The 14,795-nt window shown below is 41.5% G+C and overlaps 1 protein-coding gene and 1 long non-coding RNA gene across 5 annotated transcripts in view; both read right to left on the bottom strand.

The window, feature by feature from the left end:
- LOC148068428 (uncharacterized) overlaps positions 1–13,804 on the bottom strand; it is a 36,986-nt gene extending 23,182 nt beyond the window's left edge. Inside the window, exons 1-3 of one of the 2 annotated variants that reach the window (XR_015713193.1) lie at positions 13,750–13,804; positions 12,328–12,438; positions 11,878–12,255 (exon numbers count right to left, since the gene is read on the bottom strand). This is a non-coding gene — a long non-coding RNA (uncharacterized LOC148068428). The other variant, XR_015713192.1, reaches the window with a different exon arrangement.
- Positions 556–4,833, bottom strand: LOC148068429 (uncharacterized). Of its 3 annotated transcripts, none has more exons than XM_087804273.1 (5): positions 4,769–4,833; positions 2,370–2,480; positions 1,926–2,297; positions 1,308–1,584; positions 556–1,237 (listed from the first exon to the last, which is right to left on the bottom strand). In XM_087804273.1, the coding sequence occupies exons 2-5, from the start codon at positions 2,422–2,424 to the stop codon at positions 1,060–1,062; spliced, it is 882 nt and encodes a 293-aa protein (XP_087660399.1). In that variant the 5' UTR covers positions 2,425–2,480; positions 4,769–4,833; the 3' UTR covers positions 556–1,059. The 3 variants fall into 3 exon arrangements, with proteins under 3 accessions (XP_087660399.1, XP_087660402.1, XP_087660401.1); XM_087804276.1 differs by having other exon boundaries at positions 1,308–1,536; XM_087804275.1 differs by lacking the exon at positions 4,769–4,833 and having other exon boundaries at positions 2,370–2,815.
- Positions 13,805–14,795: the final 991 nt, after the last annotated feature.

The following is a 14,795-nucleotide window of genomic DNA, read 5'->3' as shown; positions in this document are numbered from 1 at the left end:
CCCCAGCCACGCACCTGCCTGCGTCTGTCAAGACAAAAGCAAAGACACGAACCAAAACAGGAAACCGACTTCAAAATAAAACAGGAAAACACCAAAACATGACATCAGCATTTCATTTTTAGATTCGTCCTTGATCTTAGTTTCCTTCTCTTAATGGTAAATGGGAACTAATTGGTTGATTTTCTCTGGACATGAAGTGTTGCTTAACAGCTAATGATATATTAATATATATATATATATAATAATTTGCCGCTGTATTTTCTGTGGCTATTGAAAAAAACAATTTCCTGAAAGAGACCTCCTGAGGGATCAATAAAGTTTTACCTTAACTTATCTTACCTTAATGTTGAGGTTGATGTGGTTTGTTTGTGTGATTCTGTATGATTCTCCAACCATGGTGTCAAATGGATGCTATTATGAGGTGGATTCATTCATGTTGGAGTAAGCATGACGTTAATTTTGTCTACGGTATCGTTAGGGTTTTGTTCCGATGAACCGACCCCTCCCCAGTCGAGGTACGTAGTGGTGGCGGTAAGAAGGACTCAGACACAGGAATGAGTTTAAGAGAAAATGCTCCTTTATTGAAATATGCAAAAGTCAGAGACACACTGACATGATTCATGGCACTCGGCCGAGCAGAGACTATCACAGAGACGTCTTCGAATGACGAGCGCAAAGTTCTAACGAAATGGCGGATCTTTATAGTATGAATATTTAGTTTAACGCCTCTAGTCGTTTGTGCATGTATGATTGGTCACTGATTCTAAACATTTGACTTCTAAGATGGCTGTGCCATGAGTTAGTTGTGGAAAGTTACCGCAGTTAGATCTGTCGACTTGACGTGACCTGACAAATAACTGAGCGAGTGGATTCTAAAGAGAGGCAATGATTATTTAATCGTAGCTAAATATGAAAGATTATCAGTTAATCAAGTGATTATTTGAAATGCGTGTTAAATCTAGGTGATCGATTACAGTAAAGTTGTTATATCCTTACAAACCAAAAATACATTTGTTAGTTTGTTTAACAAGATGCAGCTCAGATGAACTCAACAATAACTCAATTGCTCGTCAGCATGTTATCATTTTCTGTAGGAGGTTCTGGTGTGACCTCATTTTGTTGAGCAGGTAGTGCTGGTGCTCCTTCCTCTTGTTCTGCGGGTATTGCTAGTGGTCCTTTGTTCTTGTTTTCCTCATTGGGGAGTGATGGTTGCTCTTTCCTTTTGGTTCTAAAGGATCTGTATGAATGCGAAAGTCAAGTAAAGTAAGTTCACATTTATGTGACCAGATGAGCTTCAATACACTCACGCTGTGTGTGTAGAATCTCTCTCCGCTCCGTTTTTCTTCCTACGATAGCAGTATATAATGCCAACTAACAATGCCACTGCCACTGCCACTGCCACTGCCACTGCCACTGCCAGTGCAGTAACTAAGTCCCAACAAACACTAGAAGAAGTATGAGCTTTTGTAGGATTCACAGGATCAGCTTTTGTAGGATTCCCAGGATCAGCTTTTGTAGGAGTCACAGGATCAACATCTGTAGGAGTCACAGGATCAACATCTGTAGGAGTCACAGGATCAACATCTGTAGGAGTCACAGGAAAATCAACAACTTATTTGATCAACCCAGCAAACGGATCTTCTGAATTAACATTGAATCGTCACTGTCATCTGAAGAGTATTTTGAGTGACCAGGTTTGCAGAATGAAAGACATATTTTAGCCTCAGATCAAAGACAGAGGTGACACAGGAGGAGAGAAAATAAAGTGGACTTTGTTGTTGTTGTACAGAGAAAATGGCTCACAGTAGTGACCAGTAGGAGGTGTAGTAGAAGTCTACTGGACCATAGAATGAAGGGTATGTACGAAGACAAGAACAGTGTTGACAGTCTACATGTGTGGAGCAGCTGAAGGACAGAAGACTCACCTGACAGGTGTAGAGTGACTTCACAGATGGTCTTTGATTCACCATTTTCTTTCTCTAAAGCCAATCTTAGTTGATATTTGGTGTTGTTCTGTGTCATGTTGGGTTTCTTGAAGATGAGTGAGAACGTTCCAGAGGATATTTCACCACAGAGGACCTTGACAAGATTATCCTGAATGTTTGGTTTTTCACAATCATGGGTGTAGTCTGAGGTGTTACATCCAAATTGGTACAGTACGTTGCGATGCTCCTGCCATGACACAGTTTTGATGTCGGTAATTAAACCAGTGTAATTACAGTCCCACTGCAGCTCCATGCCCACTGTTCCGTGGAGACGGTGCTCGGAGACAGTTCTCTGCAGACACACTGAAGCAGCTGAAGACAGACGGCAGCAGAGTGAAGAAGAGTGTGGAGCATGTTCAGCAACAGCAGAGTCATAAGTCTCACCCAACAACACGCTGACCACCGTCATCTTCATCATCTTCATCATCTTCTTCATCATCACCACAGATCTCAGCACTGAAGAATCTCAAGTCCACCGCAGAACTTCACGAGTGTCTGACGAGCACAAGTCAACATGGACGACAACATTGAGAAGAAATGAATGTAGAGGAGAAAACAAGTAAATAATGTAGAGAAGAAGAGAAAGGTCAAAGGTAAGTGAAAGTAAGTGAGTGTTTGATGATGAATTCCAGGTTATGTGGAAAAACCTGTTCTATGAAGCAGATCAAGTCTTTTCACATTCTTGTTTTCTGTAATCGTGCAACTCTGACGTGGGAACAACTCATCTGTTTACGCTCACCTGTCCACGCTCACCTGTCCACACCCATCTGTCCACACTCATCTGTCCACACTCACCTGTCCACACCCATCTGTCCACACTCATCTGTCCACACTCACCTGTCCACACTCATCTGTCCACGCTCATCTGTCCACGCTCACCTGTCCACACCCATCTGTCCACACTCATCTGTCCACACTCACCTGTCCACACTCATCTGTCCACACTCATCTGTCCACGCTCACCTGTCCACACCCATCTGTCCACACTCATCTGTCCACACTCACCTGTCCACACTCATCTGTCCACGCTCATCTGTCCACACTCACCTGTCCACGCTCACCTGTCCACGCTCACCTGTCCACGCTCACCTGTCCACGCTCATCTGTCCACGCTCATCTGTCCACGCTCATCTGTCAACGCTCATCTGTCCACACTCACCTGTCCACGCTCATCTGTCCACGCTCATCTGTCCACGCTCACCTGTCCACGCTCATCTGTCCACGCTCATCTGTCAACGCTCATCTGTCCACACTCACCTGTCCACGCTCATCTGTCCACGCTCATCTGTCCAAGCTCATCTGTCCACGCTCATCTGTCAACGCTCATCTGTCCACACTCACCTGTCCACGCTCATCTGTCCACGCTCATCTGTCCACGCTCACCTGTCCACGCTCACCTGTCCACACTCACCTGTCCACGCTCATCTGTCCACACTCACCTGTCCACGCTCACCTGTCCACACTCACCTGTCCACACTCATCTGTCCAGACTCATCTGTCCACGCTCATCTGTCCACGCTCACCTGTCCACACTCATCTGTCCACGCTCACCTGTCCACGCTCACCTGTCCACACTCACCTGTCCACACTCACCTGTCCACGCTCACCTGTCCACGCTCACCTGTCCACGCTCACCTGTCCACGCTCACCTGTCCACACTCACCTGTCCAAGCTCATCTGTCCACACTCACCTGTCCAAGCTCACCCGTCCACGCTCATCTGTCCACGCTCATCTGTCCACACTCATCTGTCCACACACACCTGTCCACACTCAACTGTCCACACTCACCTGTTTACGCTCATCTGTTCACACTCACCTGTCCACACTCATCTGTCCACACTCATCTGTCCACACTCACCTGTCCACACACATCTGTCCACACTCAACTGTCCACACTAACCTGTTTACGCTCATCTGTTCACACTCACCTGTCCACACTCATCTGTCCACGCTCACCTGTCCACGCTCACCTGTCCACGCTCACCTGTCCACACTCATCTGTCCACACTCACCTGTCCACACTCACCTGTCCACACACACCTGTCCACACTCTGCTGTCCACACTAACCTGTTAACGCTCACCTGTCCACACTCACCTGTCCACACTCATCTGTCCACACTCATCTGTCCACACTCACTTGTCCACACTCATCTGTCCACACTCACCTGTCCACGCTCATCTGTCCACACTCACCTGTCCACACTCATCTGTCCACACTCATCTGTCCACACTCACCTGTCCACACTCATCTGTCCAAACTCATCTTTCCACGCTCACCTGTCCACGCTCACCTGTCCACACTCACCTGTCCACACTCACCTGTCCACACTCTCCTGTCCACACTCAGCTGTCCACACTCACCTGTCCACACTCACTTGTCCACACTCACCTGTCCACACTCACCTGTCCACACTCACCTGTCCACACTCACCTGTCCACACTCACCTGTCCACACTCATCTATCTAAACTCATCTGTCCACACTCATCTGTCCACACTCACCTGTCCACACTCACCTTTCCACACTCAGCTGTCCACACTAACCTGTTAACGCTCACCTGTTAACACTCAGCTGATCACACTCATCATTCCACGGTAACTTGTCCACACTCACCTGTCCACGCTCTCCTATCCACACTCATCAGTCCACACTCACCTGTCCACACTCACCTATCCACACTCACCTATCCACACTCATCAGTCCAAACTCACCTGTCCACACTCACCTATCCACACTCATCAGTCCACACTCACCTGTCCACACTAACTTGTTAACGCTCACCTGTGTCACTCGACTGTTCCTTGCTTTAGAGACGATGAATGAATGAGAGTCACTTCCTACTTCACCAAGAAATGGAATGTGTTTAACATTTATGCAAATTAAGTGTGATCACGATTGAGATATTTTCTTTGGACATTTAACATTACAATAAAATATATCATTATTACTTTCTTTATAGATGAGTTCATCCATTTCTTCATAGTTTCATGGAAATAATTTCGATTTTTCTCCAATGCAGGTGATCGGTGACGGTCAGAAGAGGGCAGTGTGGTACTCTGCTACGTGTTCAGTGTGTGTGTCAGTGTGTGTTTTGTGTTTAAGGTGTGTAACAATGTGTTTCACACAGTGTGTTTACTTCCTCAGAGTCCACGTTAGATAATGTGACTGTTGTGACTGAAAACTAAAAAGGACAAAAAACGGCAACATAAAAAAATCATAAAAATCTGTATATGCCGATAAAATTTTATTTTATATAAAATAACTTATTTTTCTAAATATGATCAGAAAACCCACTTCACTCGTAAACAAATAACTTGAGGAAGTTAAATTTAGAGTTAATACAGTAATAAATACAAACTAAAATTGTTATTTTTTCTTCAAGATACTGGTATTAGTTCTACTCTACCCACGGAAATATCATCAAATGGCTGCAAGTTTATAATTTACCTGTGTATTGTTTTTGATTGTTAAATCGCTTTGTGACCCTGGTCTAGGAAGGCCCTTTACAAATCACCATTACTTACTTATTAACATGTGGCCCCTGGGCTGCTCTCATGTCTACTCTGATGACACTCTCGAACAGACGCAGATCCTCTTTACTCCTGCAGGGGGTGGTAGACCAATGACTCCTCTGGATCTGGCCTGGATGAACAGATCCACCTCCACCTGTTGTTAAAAGATAACGACTCCACTATTGATAATCTATTGTGTGTCCTAAAGGTTTGTCCAGTCAGTCTAACACTGACTCAAGTCTTCAACATCCTGACGAGTTCACGAAACATGACTTGATTGTTGGAATAACAGAGATGAATCCAGGAGTCTGATTCAAGACAAACAGTATGAAGTCAATGTATTTTTTCCTCATCGGAAGTATTAGTCGCCTTAAGACATTACTTTTCGAGTCAGTAATGAGTGGTGTACTTTGCTGTCATGTGATTGGATAAGAACCACAAACAGTCAATGACATCATCGTGTCGTGTCCTGTGATTGGATAAGCACCTGGTTAGTAGCACAAACTATTTCAAAATATACGTAATGGCTGAAGAAGGATTACTCATTGAATTTGGTTGCTACATTTATACATTAAAAAAAGAAAAGATTTAAGTATATATTTTAACTGTGTATTGTTTTTTTTATTGTTAAAGTGCCTAGTGTGACCACTTCAGCAAGGTTGGCCCGATATTGGCAGATTCGATCTTTGCGTGTTAATAACTCGGGAACATTACAGTGTTGAATTACAAATCTTACCTCTTTACAATCAGAGGTGTGTTGACTACAAGCACGTTTGAACCACAATATTGAGTCGTATTGTCCTGATAAAATATAGGGATCCCTACACAGACGGCAAGTGACATGGCTTTTAAGGGACCGTCCTCCAATAGATGAACAGTGAAAAAGGGTTGACTTCTTTGATAAGTGTCTTTTTAACTCCTTTACTTCAAGTCATATTGTCAGCGCATTTATGTGACTAATAAAGGACTACCATATTATTCTAACTACACTCATTACTTTTTTAATTCACCTTTCAAATCTATAATTATATGCAATATTTCATTAACATTTTGTAATAACTCTGTAATTACAACGCTGATGGTCACACAATGTCACTTATGTTGGACCTTCATATCAAGTTACTACACTCATTACCTTTTCAAATGTGTGACCCAGGCCTAGAAAGGCGCTTTACAAATAACCATTACTTACTTGCTTACTTACTAACTTTATTAAAAAACACAGAAACACTGTACAACGGAGACATTGAGGGGTTTTTTTGAGAAAAGAAAAATTGATTTCATTTTTAAGTAAGCAGGCGAGGAAAAGCATGTTGGTGAGTACAAGCTTTTATTCGTATTTTCAATATGTTTTGACATTTTATTTTCTTATATTTAATCAATGATAATAAATTAAAATGTGAAAAGCTACAAAGATGCATTTTGATCCACTGCAATCTAAATAACGTGATCCGCACAAATGCACCAACATGTACGAATGTTTGATAATGTTTCTGAAGCTCATGTGTTCTTTTGTCGGACTTGTTAAATCGTTGATTACTAATCTCTCAAAATCAGCATTTCATTTTTAGATTTGTCCGTGATCTTAGTTTCCTTCTCTTAATGGTAAATGGGAACTAATTGGTTGATTTTCTCTGGACATGAAGTGTTGCTTAACAGCTAATGATATATTAATATATATATATATAATAATTTGCCGCTGTATTTTCTGTGGCTATTGAAAAAAAACAATTTCCCGAAAGAGACCTCCTGAGGGATCAATAAAGTTTTACCTTAACTTACCTTATCTTAATGTTGAGGTTGATGTGCTTTGTTTGTGTGATTCTGTATGATTCTCCAACCATGGTGTCAAATGGATGCTATTATGAGGTGGATTCATTCATGTTGGAGTAAGCATGACGTTAATGTTGTCTACGGTATCGTTAGGGTTTTGTTCCGATGAACCGACCCCTCCCCAGTCGAGGTACGTGGTGGTGGCGGTAAGAAGGACTCAGACACAGGAATGAGGTTAAGAGAAAATGCTCGTTTATTGAAATATGCAAAAGTCAGAGACACACTGACATGATTCATGGCACTCGGCCGAGCAGAGACTATCACAGAGACGTCTTCGAATGACGAGCGCAAATTTCTAAGGAAACGGCGGATCTTTATAGTAGGAATATTTAGTTTAACGCCTCTAGTCGTTTGTGCATGTATGATTGGTCACTGATTCTAAACATTTGACTTCTAAGATGGCCGTGCCATGAGTTAGTTGTGGAAAGTTACCGCAGTTAGATCTTCTGGAGAGAATCTGTTTATCAGTTGACTTACGCAGATGTTGTGTTCTTGTCCTTCACTAGCTGGCACCATCGAGAGATTGTTTTGTATCTCTCAGTGTCGACTTGACGTGACCTGACAAATAACTGAGCGAGTGGATTCTAAAGAGAGGCAATGATTATTTAATCGGAACTAAATATGAAAGATTATCAGTTAATCAAGTGATTATTTGAAATGCGTGTTAAATCTAGATGATCGATTACAGTAAAGTTGTCATATCCTTACAAACCAAAAATACATTTGTTAGTTTGTTTAACAAGATGCAGTTCAGATGAACTCAACAATAACTCAATCGCTCGTCAGCAGGTTATCATTTTCTGTAGGGGGTTCTGGTGTGACCTCCTTTTGTTGAGCAGGTAGTGCTTGTGCTCCTTCCTCTTGTTCTGGAGTTTTGCTAGTGGTCATTCGTTTTCCTTTTCGGGGGGTTGCTGGTTGCTCTTCCATTTAGTTTCTTAAGAATCTCTATGAATGTGAAAGTCAAGGAAAGTTAGTTGTCATATATGTGACCAGATGAACTTCAACACACTCACGCTGTAGAAACTCTCTCCGCTCCGTTTTTCTTCCTACAACAGTGGTATAACACTGCCACTGCCAGTACAGAAAATAAAACCCAACCAACAACAAGGGCAGGATCAACAGCTCTATGAGTCACAGGATCAGCATCTGTAGGAGTCACAGGAAAATCAACAACTTATTTGATCAACCCAGCAAACGGATCTTCTGAATTAACATTGAATCGTCACTGTCATCTGAAGAGTATTTTGAGTGACCAGGTTTGCAGAATGAAAGACATATTTTAGCCTCAGATCAAAGACAGAGGTGACACAGGAGGAGAGAAAATAAAGTGGACTTTGTTGTTGTTGTACAGAGAAAATGACTCAAAGTAGTGACCAGTAGGAGGTGTAGTAGAAGTCTACTGGACCATAGAATGAAGGGTATGTACGAAGACAAGAACAGTGTTGACAGTCTACATGTGTGGAGCCGCTGAAGGACAGAAGACTCACCTGACAGGTGTAGAGTGACTCCACAGATATACCGGTACTTTTGTTCATGAATATATTGTAAAGCCAGTACATATTTGGTGTTGTTCTGTGTCATGTTGGGTTTCTTGAAGATGAGTGAGAACATTCCAGAGGATATTTCATCACAGAGGATATTGACAAGATTTGTCTGATTACTTTTTTCTTCACACTTATGGCTGCAGTTTGTGGGCTGACAATTAAATTGGTACATGTACGTGTCCTTGTGAGGGTCCTGCCAAGACACAGATTTGATGTCGGTAATTGAACCATTGTAATTACAGTCCCACTTCAGCTCCTGCTCTGATTCAAGACAAACAGTATGAAGTCAATGTATTTTTTCCTCATCGGAAGTATTAGTCGCTTTAAGTCATCACCTTTCGAGTCAGTAATGAGTGGTGTACTTTGCTGTCATGTGATTGGATAAGAACCACAAACAGTCACATCATCGTGTCGTGTCCTGTGATTGGATAAGCACCTGGTTAGTAGCACAAACTATTTCAAAATATATGTAATGGCTGAAGAAGGATTACTCATTGAATTTGGTTGCTACATCTATACATTAAAAAAAGAAAATATTTAAGTATATATTTTAACTGTGTATTGTTTTTTTTATTGTTAAAGTGCCTAGTGTGACCACTTCAGCAAGGTTGGCCCAATATTGGCAGATTCGATCTTTGCGTGTTAATAACTCGGGAACATTACAGTGTTGAATTACAAATCTTACCTCTTTACAATCAGAGTTACGTGGTGTGTTGACTACAAGCACGTTTGAACCACAATATTGAGTCGTATTGTCCTGATAAAATATAGGGATCCCTACACAGACGGCAAGTGACATGGCTTTTAAGGGACCGTCCTCCAATAGATGAACAGTGAAAAAGGGTTGACTTCTTTGATAAGTGTCTTTTTAACTCCTTTACTTCAAGTCATATTGTCAGCGCATTTATGTGACTAATAAAGGACTACCATATTATTCTAACTGCACTCATTACTTTTGTAATTCACCTTTCAAATCTATAATTATATGCAATATTTCATTAACATTTTGTAATAACTTGTAATTACAACGCTGATGGTCACACAATGTATCTCACTTATGTTGGACCTTCATATCAAGTTACTACACTCATTACCTTTTCAAATGTGTGACCCAGGCCTAGAAAGGCGCTTTACAAATAACCATTACTTACTTGCTTACTTACTAACTTTATTAAAAAACACAGAAACACTGTACAACGGAGACATTGAGGTTTTTTTTTGAGAAAATAAAAATTGATTTCATTTTTAAGTAAGCAGGCGGGGAAAAGCATGTTGGTGAGTACAAGCTTTTATTCGTATTTTCGATATGTTTTGACATTTTATTTTCTTATATTTAATCAATGATAATAAATTAAAATGTCAAAAGCTACAAAGATGCATTTTGATCCACTGCAATCTATAATGTAAATAACATGATCCGCACAAATGCACCAACATGTAAGAATGTTTGATAATGTTTCTGAAGCTCACGTGTTCTTTTGTCGGACTTGTTAAATCGTTGATTACTAATCTCTCAAAATCAGCATTTCATTTTTAGATTCGTCCTTCATCTTAGTTTCCTTCTCTTAATGGTAAATGGGAACTAATTGGTTGATTTTCTCTGGACATGAAGTGTTGCTTAACAGCTAATGATATATTAATATATACATAATTATTTGCCGCTGTATTTTCTGTAAGAAGGACTCAGACACAGGAATGAGGTTAAGAGAAAATGCTCGTTTATTGAAATATGCAAAAGTCAGAGACACACTGACATGATTCATGGCACTCGGCCGAGCAGAGACTATCACAGAGACGTCTTCGAATGACGAGCGCAAATTTCTAAGGAAACGGCGGATCTTTATAGTAGGAATATTTAGTTTAACGCCTCTAGTCGTTTGTGCATGTATGATTGGTCACTGATTCTAAACATTTGACTTCTAAGATGGCCGTGCCATGAGTTAGTTGTGGAAAGTTACCGCAGTTAGATCTTCTAGAGAGAATCTGTTTATCAGTTGACTTACGCAGATGTTGTGTTCTTGTCCTTCACTAGCTGGCACCATCGAGAGATTGTTTTGTATCTCTCAGTGTCGACTTGACGTGACCTGACAAATAACTGAGCGAGTGGATTCTAAAGAGAGGCAATGATTATTTAATCGGAACTAAATATGAAAGATTATCAGTTAATCAAGTGATTATTTGAAATGCGTGTTAAATCTAGATGATCGATTACAGTAAAGTTGTCATATCCTTACAAACCAAAAATACATTTGTTAGTTTGTTTAACAAGATGCAGTTCAGATGAACTCAACAATAACTCAATTGCTCGTCAGCAGGTTATCATTTTCTGTAGGAGGTTCTGGTGTGACCTCCTTTTGTTGAGCAGGTAGTGCTTGTGCTCCTTCCTCTTGTCCTGCTAGTGGTCCTTCATCCTTGTTTTCCTCATTAGGGAGTGCTGGTTGCTCTTTCCTTTTGGTTCTAAAGCATCTGTATGAATGTGAAAGTCAAGAAAAGTAAGTGGACATTTATGTGATCAGATGAACTTCAACACACTCACGCTGTGTGTGTAGAATCTCTCTCCGCTCCGTTTTTCTTCCACCAACAGAAGCATATAATGCAAACTAACAATGCCACTGCCAGTCCAAATAAACCCCAACAAACACCACAAGCAGTATGAGCATCTGTAGGAGTCAAAGGAAAATCAACAACTTATTTGATCAACCCAGCAAACGGATCTTCTGAATTAACATTGAATCGTCACTGTCATCTGAAGAGTATTTTGAGTGACCAGGTTTGCAGAATGAAAGACATATTTTAGCCTCAGATCAAAGACAGAGGTGACACAGGAGGAGAGAAAATAAAGTGGACTTTGTTGTTGTTGTACAGAGAAAATGACTCAAAGTAGTGACCAGTAGGAGGTGTAGTAGAAGTCTACTGGACCATAGAATGAAGGGTATGTACGAAGACAAGAACAGTGTTGACAGTCTACATGTGTGGAGCCGCTGAAGGACAGAAGACTCACCTGACAGGTGTAGAGTGACTTCACAGATAATCTTTGATTCATCATTTTCTTTCTCTAAAGCCAATCTTAGTTCATATTTGGTGTTGTTCTGTGTCATGTTGGGTTTCTTGAAGATGAGTGAGAACATTCCAGAGGATATTTCATCACAGAGGATATTGACAAGATTTGTCGGATTACTTTTTTCTTCACACTTATGGCTGCAGTTTGTGGGCTGACAATTAAATTGGTACATGTACGTGTCCTTGTGAGGGTCCTGCCAAGACACAGTTTTGATGTCGGTAATTAAACCAGTGTAATTACAGTCCCACTGCAGCTTCATTCCCACTGTTCCATAGAGACGGTGCTCGGAGACAGTTCTCTGCAGACACACTGAAGCAGCTGAAGACAGACGGCAGCAGAGTGAAGAAGAGTGTGGAGCATGTTCAGCAACAGCAGAGTCATAAGTCTCACCCAACAACACGCTGACCACCGTCATCTTCATCATCTTCATCATCTTCTTCATCATCACCACAGATCTCAGCACTGAAGAATCTCAAGTCCACCGCAGAACTTCACGAGTGTCTGACGAGCACAAGTCAACATGGACGACAACATTGAGAAGAAATGAATGTAGAGGAGAAAACAAGTAAATAATGTAGAGAAGAAGAGAAAGGTCAAAGGTAAGTGAAAGTAAGTGAGTGTTTGATGATGAATTCCAGGTTATGTGGAAAAACCTGTTCTATGAAGCAGATCAAGTCTTTTCACATTCTTGTTTTCTGTAATCGAGCAACTCTGACGTGGGAACAACTGATCTGTCCACGCTCACCTGTCCACACTCACCTGTCCACACTCACCTGTCCACACTCACTTGTCTACACTCACCTGCCCACACTCACCTGTCCACACTCACCTATCCACACTCATCAGTCCACACTCACCTGTCCACACTAACTTGTTAACGCTCACCTGTGTCACTCGACTGTTCCTTGCTTAAGAGACGATGAATGAATGAGAGTCACTTCCTACTTCACCAAGAAATGGAATGTGTTTGACATTTATGCAAATTAAGTGTGATCACGATTGAGATATTTTCTTTGGACATTTAACATTAAAATAAAATATATCATTATTACTCATCTGTCCACGCTCACCTGTCCACACTCACCTGTCCACACTCACTTGTCTACACTCACCTGCCCACACTCACCTGTCCACACTCACCTGTCCACACTCACCTGTCCACGCTCATCTGTCCACGCTCATCTGTCCACACTCACCTGTCCACACTCATCTGTCCACACTCATCTGTCCACACTCATCTGTCCACACTCACCTGTCCACACTCATCTGTCCAAATTCATCTTTCCACACTCATCTGTCCACGCTCACCTGTCCACACTCACCTGTCCACACTCACCTGTCCACACTCACCTGTCCACACTCTCCTGTCCACACTCAGCTGTCCACACTCAGCTGTCCACACTCAGCTGTCCACACTCACCTGTCCACACTCACCTGTCCACACTCACTTGTCCACACTCACTTGTCCACACTCACCTGTCCACACTCACCTGTCCACACTCATCTATCTAAACTCATCTGTCCACACTCATCTGTCCACACTCACCTGTCCACACTCACCTTTCCACACTCACCTTTCCACACTCAGCTGTCCACACTAACCTGTTAACGCTCACCTGTTAACACTCAGCTGACCACACTCATCATTCCACGGTATCTTGTCCACACTCACCTGTCCACACTCACCTGTCCACACTCATTTGTCCACACTCATTTGTCCACACTCATCAGTCCACACTCACCTGTCCACACTCACCTATCCACACTCATCAGTCCACACTCACCTGTCCACACTAACTTGTTAACGCTCACCTGTGTCACTCGACTGTTCCTTGCTTTAGAGACGATGAATGAATGAGAGTCACTTCCTACTTCACCAAGAAATGGAATGTGTTTGACATTTATGCAAATTAAGTGTGATCACGATTATGATATTTTCTTTGGACATTTAACATTAAAATAAAATATATCATTATTACTTTCTTTCTAGATGAGTTCATCGATTTCTTCATAGTTTCATGGAAATAATTTCGATTTTTCTCCAATCTGCAGGTGATCGGTGACGGTCAGAAGAGGGCAGTGTGGTACTCTGCTACGTGTTCAGTGTGTGTGTCAGTGTGTGTTTTGTGTTTAAGGTGTGTAACAATGTATTTCACACAGTGTGTTTACTTCCTCAGTGTCCACGTTAGATAATGTGACTGAAAACTAAAAAGGACAAAAAACGGCAACATAAAAAAATCATAAAAATCTGTATATGCCGATAAAATTTTATTTTATATAAAATAACTAATTTTTCTAAATATGATCAGAAAACCCACTTCACTCGTAAACAAATAACTTGAGGAAGTTAAATTTAGAGTAAATACAGTAATAAATACAAACTAAAATTGTTATTTTTTCTTCAAGATACTGGTATTAGTTCTACTCTACCCACGGAAATAACATCAAATGGCTGCAAGTTTATATTTTACCTGTGTATTGTTTTTGATTGTTAAATCGCTTTGTGACCCTGGTCTAGGAAGGCCCTTTACAAATCACCATTACTTACTTATTAACATGTGGCCCCTGGGCTGCTCTCATGTCTACTCTGATGACACTCTCGAACAGACGCAGATCCTCTTTGCTCCTGCAGGGGGTGGTAGACCCATGACTCCTCTGGATCTGGCCTGGATGAACAGATCCACCTCCACCTGTTGTTAAAAGATAACGACTCCACTATTTATAATCTATTGTGTGTCCTAAAGGTTTGTCCAGTCAGTCTAACACTGACTCAAGTCTTCAACATCCTGACGAGTTCACGAAACATGACTTGATTGTTGGAATAACAGAGATGAATCCAGGAGTCTGATTCAAGACAA

This window comes from Callionymus lyra, chromosome 12 (genome assembly GCF_982586985.1).
Source record: "Callionymus lyra chromosome 12, fCalLyr1.hap1.1, whole genome shotgun sequence".
NCBI lineage: Eukaryota > Metazoa > Chordata > Actinopteri > Syngnathiformes > Callionymidae > Callionymus > Callionymus lyra.
Note: the sequence above shows the minus strand (reverse complement) of the source record. Positions and strands in the feature narration are given on the sequence as shown.

Bases quoted from the DNA above. Each gene is read 5' to 3' on its own strand.
- LOC148068429 (XM_087804273.1), bottom strand. From the start codon at position 2,424: ATGATGAAGAAGATGATGAAGATGATGAAGATGACGGTGGTCAGCGTG. The intron at 2,298-2,369 runs GTGAGACTTATG...GTCTGTCTTCAG, and splicing joins GGTGGTCAGCGTGTTGTTGG to CTGCTTCAGTGTGTCTGCAG. The intron at 1,238-1,307 runs GTGAGTGTATTG...GCATTCATACAG, and splicing joins AGAGATTCTACACACACAGC to ATCCTTTAGAACCAAAAGGA.